At 32.9% G+C, this 8265-nt stretch overlaps 1 protein-coding gene across 2 annotated transcripts; it reads right to left on the bottom strand.

Annotated features, from left to right (window-relative positions):
- Nucleotides 1–3894: 3894 nt before the first annotated feature.
- Nucleotides 3895–8265, bottom strand: LOC135848287 (uncharacterized). Of its 2 annotated transcripts, none has more exons than XM_065368167.1 (5): nucleotides 8075–8265; nucleotides 7881–8009; nucleotides 7582–7702; nucleotides 5020–5415; nucleotides 3895–4906 (listed from the first exon to the last, which is right to left on the bottom strand). In XM_065368167.1, exons 4-5 carry the CDS (start codon nucleotides 5155–5157, stop codon nucleotides 3929–3931), a joined length of 1116 nt encoding a protein of 371 aa, XP_065224239.1. In that variant the 5' UTR covers nucleotides 5158–5415; nucleotides 7582–7702; nucleotides 7881–8009; nucleotides 8075–8265; the 3' UTR covers nucleotides 3895–3928. The 2 variants fall into 2 exon arrangements, with proteins under 2 accessions (XP_065224239.1, XP_065224240.1); XM_065368168.1 differs by having other exon boundaries at nucleotides 7881–8003.

Genomic DNA, 8265 nt, shown 5'->3' with positions numbered 1-8265 from the left:
CTCCACCCCCCTTTGTTGCCCCCTAAAAATTTTCAAAATTTGTTTAAAACATCAAAAATCTCTTCACTATCATCAATTACATATTCCTCCAAAAAATCAGTTTTGTAATTCAATTACTTAAAATTTTAGACATGTTTAAAGATTGCAAGAAATGGCCAATTTTGAAAGAAATCATCACTGTACTAATTAAAAATACTACCAAAAATGAATACTTACAGGTTTACGAATACGAAAAGGCACTTCTGCGATATTCGATGTACATTTGATTCAAATTTCAGCTTTATTGGTGCCATGTTCGTAGATGTACATTTGTCTAAAGAAGTACTTGATTTTCGAAATATTGTTGGTAATGATTTCCCATTTTTGACCGCACTTTAGACATACCCGCAGCTTCGAATATTGCACCAATTATAATGGAATTTTAGTTGAATACACTTCAAACAGTGTAGAATTGCCCTTGAAGTGTGTTTGCGCCTTCTTTTTGGGTCGGTAGGCAACAGAAACGTCTCCAGTAGTTTCCTATAGGTCCCCTTTGGCTCCATGACCGTTTCTGTAAATCAGTCATAACCGTGATATCCTAACACTGCCCGGATAGCCATGTGGCGCAGCTGAAGGGACTGCCAAGCGAACAGTACAGAGTTCGATCCTATCTAGGGTCAACAATTTTTTTAAATTTTTTTCAATTGTTTTATTTAAGTATTTTAATTTTTTTTCAAGTAGATTTTTCACCAAAAATGTAATTTATTCTACTTCTTTTTTCTTTTCTTTTTGTTTTAAATTAATAATGAATTGACAAGTTTTTTAAAAGTGAAATACACGAATGGGGCTTGAAAAGTGTTTGTACGCAAATTAGGTTATTTTTCACTAGCAGAATCATGAAAAATCAAAAAAATGAATTTTGAGTTGATTTTGGCCCTAACCCTCAACTTTGCGGTCGATTTCCGAGGAAAATAGAGGAGATACGAAGTTGTGGTTTGCGCCATTGGAAAGAGCGTCTTTTTTTCTATACGGATCACTCATTAACTTGAAACCCCTTTTTTTGCACTAAGGTCGATTCTCGTAGAGCACGTCACATATGATGTCGACATGTTGATGTAAAATTCGATGCTCAAAATTTACATCCACAATTATGTCGACCAATTTTTCAGAATTAAAATTTCTGTTTTAGTGTTTAAAAGTTCAGTAAACATTTAAAAATATGATCTTTGTTTGAGGACCGAAAAAAAATTTTGATGGCCTTGTTGGCAAAATTGTAGTGTAACGCTACCCGTAACTTTGTTCGCCGCGTAATTTAGGTTCTAAGGGCCATATCACAGAACGTTACTTATGCTTACTTTCAGACTTACATGGCTGCATAAGCAAATTTTTGTATCATAGATGGATTTTTTCCAACTTGAAAACTGTTTTGTAAACAAAAAACTTGAGAGGTCAAATTTGACGTCTTAAGCTCAGCTTGAGCAAAATGTTTACAATAAAAATACGTTTTGTAGTTACTTTATTATTTTTCAGGGGTGTTTCTTTTTTTAAAAAATAAATCGTCTGCATAAATAGTGAATTTATTAGGTGAAATGTTATGCTGAATTGTTATCTATGCATTGTTATTTGTTTGAAAAATTTTTCACTACAATTTTCAATCAGATATCTGAACTGCTAAACTGACCAATTTGAAGATAATAATAGATGATACAATCGTACGGTAGGAATATATCTCGCGATAATCCAGTTTACATACAAAACAAATACATTATTTGACATTTATTTTCATTTTTTGAGTATTTTTCATTCATCTTATTGTTTGTCCATTTTTCATGATTCGTAATTTCACTATCATTTATGATTTCTCAGTTTATCACGGCAACATTTCTAAATTATTTTTCACTCTTTCATAGTCTCTCATTAAGTATCAATCAAGTATCAACGTTTTCGCATAAATTTGAAATTATCTCGTAAAATCAGAAAAGGAAAAGAAGAAAACATTGTTGAAAACGCTTATAATTCGACGACCCATGACAGTTACGTGAGCTACGAGTTGATTACTCGTGTAAACAAAAATAAACAATTTTATTTTTTGGAATTGCCCACAGATTATACAAAATTTTTCCATTTATTAGCAATTTGATTGGTTCTTACAGGATCTTGCAGCTTTATTGTTATTGGCAACATAGCATGATATAGAAAACTTACATTTGTTTTATGATACCAGTAAAAGAAAAACTTCAACTGAACTTTTGTTTACTTTTGTTCTATGATAGCAAATTTTACTTATGACCTGGGAAAATCTCATAGTTGAGTCAAGCATAAGTTGTGTTCTGTGATATGGCCCTCAATCTAAATTTTTGTTTTTATTTATTTCGTATTTCGGTTATGTAAAATATAAATGGTTAGTGCGCCAGGAGCCAAAACGTTAGGGTTTCTTATGGGAAATACTTGGCTATTATTTTTTCAAGTTTATAAAAAATTGTTTTTGTTGCATACGTTAGTTCGACGCGTTAATACAATTGTAACTTTTAACAAGAAAGGTTGTTTGAGCATTTCTGCTCCATATTTTGTTTACGTACAAGATCGTTGACCTCTAAAGTCATCGATCTTTTTCAACAATAAAAATTTCTTTTTTATTTGTTATGGCTGTTAAAGTTATTTAATTTGTTCAACGTTCATTTTGAGTAGTCAGTGTTATTATTCAGTTCGAAGAGTAATTTCCCGTTCAGGCCTTGATAAAATTATTCACTTTTTCATAGTTTGGAGTTGTTGATGTTTGGTCGATGTGAAAGTCGATCGTCCACAAATACATCGACAGTTCGACACTAACATCGACCAAATTTTCAAAGACTTTTCAAATTTGAAAAATTAAGTTGATATTGTGGATGTATTTATTGATATCGAATTTCACATCAACATTAACATCGACATATTGTCGACATGAAAATGTATTAGTTTAATACTCTCAGATAACCTATTGTACCTTTCAATATAAAGAGTTTTATGTTCAACTACTGAATATGGACTTTCTGTCTGTACTTCTTGGAGGTGGCCTCCGCGTCGATGCTGCTTTCGCTTTCAGAATGAGCAATGGCCACCTAAGTGTGTAAGAGAATAATATGATTCTTGGAAAAAAATTCAATTACATCCGTCACATTTGGATCCCACATATCGATGTAAATTTCGACCCTGTGTCGAGCCAATTGTCAATATAAAGAGTTTTATGTTCAACTACTGAATATGGACTTTCTGTCTGTACTTCTCGGAGGTGGCCTCCGCGTCGATGCTGCTTTCGCTTTCGGAATGAGCAATGGCCACCTAAGTGTGTAAGAGAAAATGATTTTTGGAAAAAAATTCAATTACATCCGTCACATTTGGATCCCACATATCGATGTAAATTTCGACCCTGTGTCGAGCCAATTGTCGACATAAATGCCGATCAACATTGGTCAACAATTACATCAACAATTGGTTCGACACAGAGTCGAAATTCACATCAACATGTGGCATCCAAAAGTGACGGATGTGGAATTGTGGAAGATTGTACCTAATTCAAATGTGACCAGAAAGTGTTTTCATTATACATTAATCTGAACTTGTTTTGGAAAGTTCAAATCCTCGTACAGTTCTCAGTTTTTTATTCGAGTTTATAAATTTTTTTTAGGAAAAAATGAGAAATGATTCTCTATGGATTATGATGTTCTGGCAACTCGATGATCAAAATTTTTGACTGAATACCTATGCGAGAGATTTCCTTGTCGGTTTAATCCAGTTTTGACTTTTGACGATTATTTGGAGTACCCCAGATAAGTAAGTACCTATTTATGTACTTTTATTTTTCATTTCAAATTACCTAAGCATCATCTTAGCATTTCTTAAATTCACCATCTCTGTGAAAAAACAAATTAAAAAGAATTCACAGTCAATAATATTGAATTTATTAAACGAATTAAAAGAAATTGAATTTGTTGGACCCCAAACTCAGCACAGGAGTGTAATAATTTACACTCTGGGCTTTTACTTTATTGTCATGGTACTGCAATGTACCATTGGAATAGATCTTCAGAACAAAGTAAGAAACTCCTCGATGTTTTAATTCGTGAGTAGAATAAAAAACGTGATCATGATCGGAACGTCCTTTCTTCAACACTAAGTTATTATTCACGTAAAAATCTCCACTCCGGATTCGTATGCGAACTTCATGATCATTCTTGAAAATTTCATCATTTGGATACCTGAGCATATTATCAATGTAAATACTGTTATTTTTGCCTTCGACAGTTACAGTAACTCCGGGTTGTTGAGTTGGTATTCGATCTGCAATTTTGGCATTTATTAGAGGATCGGATGAAGAATCTCCTAAACCGATCAAGTCTCCGAGGTATGAGAAAAGTATGCTATTTTTGAAATTGGTGGAGTCAGGTGGAAAACTGGGTTTCTTGGTCATGGATTGGATAGGTTTCTTGACAATAGGTTTAGGCGGGGGAGATTGCTTGATGGGTGTTAAAATGGGTGACTTATTGATGTTGTTTTTGGGAATAGGGTTTTCTTTCTTTATGACTGGAGCAAGAAAGATTTTTTCAACAGGTTTTTCGATGGCTTTCGGAAAAATGACCCTTGGTGGTTTTTCGGGACCAGTAAGGGTGGCGGAGCTTTGCTGGTTCTTGATTATATTGTTAATTACATACAAGGTTCCGATCAAATAGTCTAATAATTGTTCTATAGGAGATTTTAGAATATCTACGATGTTACGAGGTTGTAATAAGTTTGAATTGTTTCCATAGTGAGGTTTTGATTGAAGTTTTGTCACTGTAGGCACGCTTGAAAAATATACAGGTGTTTGTGTAGATGTCGGTGCTAAATTGAGTATCACTGAATTCTTTAAAGGGCTGTTTTTATTTGTCACCACAGCTAAGTGAGAAGTTACCTGCCAAAAAATATTGCACCAAATGAAGAAAATGTTTTGAATTTGAAATTCTTAGGTCTATGGTTTCTTAGGCTGATTGAAAAGTTCATCATGGTAGTAAAACATGGACTCACTTGATATAAAACATCCAACAGGATCAGAATTGTAAATATATTCATTTCGTTTGTTACTATTGGCGAGGAAAATGCTAGAACTTGTGTTATTATTTCAACACCTACACGAGTTTCACACTTGAATAATTTCACCTGCATTTATTTTTTACCCAAGTAATGCAGATAGTTGGCAAATAAACGTGTGTGGAAACGAAACGAGTGATGTTTTCAAGGACAAAGTTTTCAAAAAGTGGTTAAATACTTGCCTGAAACCGACTGCTTTATGCTTGTAAGTGTTGTATGTTCATCAGTCTGGAATTCATTTTGTAAAAAGTGTACTTGAGTCTTTCTTGATTAATAATTGACTTGTATTTAAGATCTTCATGCTCCAATAAAATTTTTGGCGTTTTTGTGCATCTGAAAAGAGATGAGATTAGTTCATCTGATCAAATATTCGAAACTCATTTTGAAAATGGAAGGTAGATAGGTAGGCAGGTACCATAATTGCAAATTTGATGATGATGAGGAATTCAGTTCAGAAAATGAAAAATCATGTGGGAGGAGAGGAGGTGGGTAAAAATGACAGTCAACATATCTGATTCGATTAAAAAAATACATCTTTTATGCTTCTCTCTAAAATTTCGTCAGTATAGCAGTGGTTCCCAAAATTGCATTAAGATGTCAAACATCTGATTATTTTATTGAGTACAAAAGAAGTTCACTTTAGACAGTGTATCATTCGAAAAGTAACCAACCAATCTGTATGACATTTTCAGAGTGCTTGAGTAAATTTCACAACACATCACATCAAAAGGAGACCACTCTACAATTTTTCAAACTGGAATACGAATCGATTCAATTTTTTATTTTGCAGGGGTAAATGCAAAAACTAAGATCACTTTTTTAGAAAATTGCCTTTTTGAATTTTTTGCACCATATTCGTATTTATTAGAGCTTAAACAACATGAGAAAATAAAAAAATAAAAATAAATAACATTCGATTGAAAACAGAAACGGGTAACAAAATTTAATTGATATTATTTATAATAGGTAGGTAGTCCTTTTATGATATACGAGCTAACCAACCCTTTTTCAAAATTCGACTTGAGACGAAAAATTTGTTTTCTTCACCTATTATTGCATGAGAATGTATTCGAAATATTTTCAATATTTTTCCATCTTTCAATGCAATTTCTTTAATTTTCTGATTAAAAGTAAGTAGGTATGTAAGTATCTCGTAATTGAATTTTAGTTTCCAGGGAACAGCAATGTAGTTTGGATAAGAGCAATGTAGATTAGGGTGGATTGCCCGAAAAAAAGTCAGCAGATTTTGACTAAATTCAGCAGAAACCTTCTGAGTTGAAAGTCACTTGGAAAACATTTTAGCTCTGGAGGTGCCCTTGAAGGGGAAAAATGGACTCACAAAGAGGGGACATATTTTCAAGAAATCGTAGACGTATTTTTTTTCATTTCTGTCACTACTCGAACTATTTTGGGAGAAATGACCGAGTCTCAAATGAAAATATTTGAGATTCTGCGTCAATCTATGCTATTGTCGTCAAAACCCCAAGAACACTTCTAAGGTTCTACTGAGCAGTTTAGAATTTGCAAATTGTTCATTTTTGCATAAATTTGTGTTTTGAAAATGTTTTCTTTACAAAAATTTCGCATCAAGTAATTTAGAGAAAATATTGCATTTTTTTCGATTTTTTGAAATTTTCAATAATGACTAAAAAATTGGCACTATTGCTCACTAGAGCTCTAAGACTTCTAAAAGTCTCAAAACAGGTTGAGTAACGACAGGAGTGAAAAAAACACGATTTTTTCGAAAATGTTTCCTCATTGAGAACTCATGAAGCTGAAATGTTTTCTGAGTAACATTAAACTCAAGCTGACAATCTGTGCTGAATTTGGTCCAAATCTGATGACTCTTCAATTTTTGGATTATTATTGCTAATTTCAAAAATTCGAAAAAAAAACAAAACTTGGGATTTTTTCAATTTTTTTTAAAACAATAATGACTAAAAAACTGGCACCATTGCGTTCTAAAATATTTCCCTAATTTAGTTTTAGGAATGGTATTTTTTGGTGTTTTGGATCAGTTAATGCGAAATATTGGAGAAGAACAAAAGTTTCAAAATTCAAAACACCAATTCATCCAAAAATAAGCGATTTGCAAATTTTCAACTGCTCAGTAGAACCTCAAAAGTCTCAAATCAGGTTGGGTAACGACAGGTGTGAAAAAACCCCGATTTTTTCAAAAATGCTTCCTCTTTGAGAAATCATTTCTGTCCTCCTGAGGCACCTCCAGAGCTGAAATGTTTTCTGAGTAACTTTCAACTCAAAATGATGGTCTCATCAGAATTAATTGGTCAAAATCTGCTGACTTTTTTTGGACGACTCACCCTATTGAAGTTTGGGAACCCTGTTTCCAAAAACGCGAACGATGAAAAACACAAATAGTTAATCAATTTTTTTTAGTATAATTTTAACAATTTTTTCATGTTTCGAGGATGTTTTCAAAAATGTTTAAATGCATAAGTGAATTTCCAATAATTGGTACCTCTACTTACGAGTACTTACTTAGGTAGGTTGATAGTTCCTTTATTGGACCATGATAGAAGTCTCAACTGTAGGTATGGCTTTATTCAAGACAACCAACGTTGTTTAGAGGACCAGGAGAGGTTCTTTCTTGAGAAGGGAACTATTTACTCATAGAACAATATAAAAAAAATTGAAAATTTGTAAAAAAAAAACTAGTCATTTTATGGAGACTCCGAAGAGGGGAGCCAATGTAACTTTTTTCTTTAAAAGGTAGTTCCTTATTATAAAAACGTAGTAATTCCACAATGGTTCTTGTAGAAGATGATCAGATTTGTTACCTACGAATTGATGTGGGGCTCCGTTGGATATAGTCTGTTCATTGATGAAAGATGCATTATAAAGCGAAATATGTGTCAACACTTGACTTTAATCCCAAATTTGCAACCCACGTAGGTAGTTATCTATAACTTTTAAATGGAAAATTAATCTTTTAAACAATAATTTTATGCCTGATCTCAAATTATTCACTCACTTGATTTGTAAGACCATCGTTTGTTCTGAGCTGATTTTATCCGAAATTATTCACAACTCGCGATACTGGTAACTTAATTTTTCACTTCATTATGTACTTACAAGCGTTGCGATGTAGGTAGGTAGGCTTAATGTACAAGTGTGGGTACATATTTCTGATTAACTAAGTATCTACGTACACTGGTACGTGGA

The sequence above is a fragment of the Planococcus citri genome, chromosome 5, assembly GCF_950023065.1.
Source record: "Planococcus citri chromosome 5, ihPlaCitr1.1, whole genome shotgun sequence".
Classification (NCBI taxonomy): Eukaryota; Metazoa; Arthropoda; class Insecta; order Hemiptera; family Pseudococcidae; genus Planococcus; species Planococcus citri.
This window is presented reverse-complemented; position numbering and strand designations above follow the sequence as displayed.

Excerpts from the sequence above, each read along its gene's own strand:
- LOC135848287 (XM_065368167.1), bottom strand. The coding sequence starts at position 5,157 with ATGCAGGTGAAATTATTCAAGTGTGAAACTCGTGTAGGTGTTGAAATA. Across the intron at positions 4,907-5,019 it reads TGTTGGATGTTTTATATCAA|GTAACTTCTCACTTAGCTGT; the intron begins GTGAGTCCATGT and ends ATTTTTTGGCAG.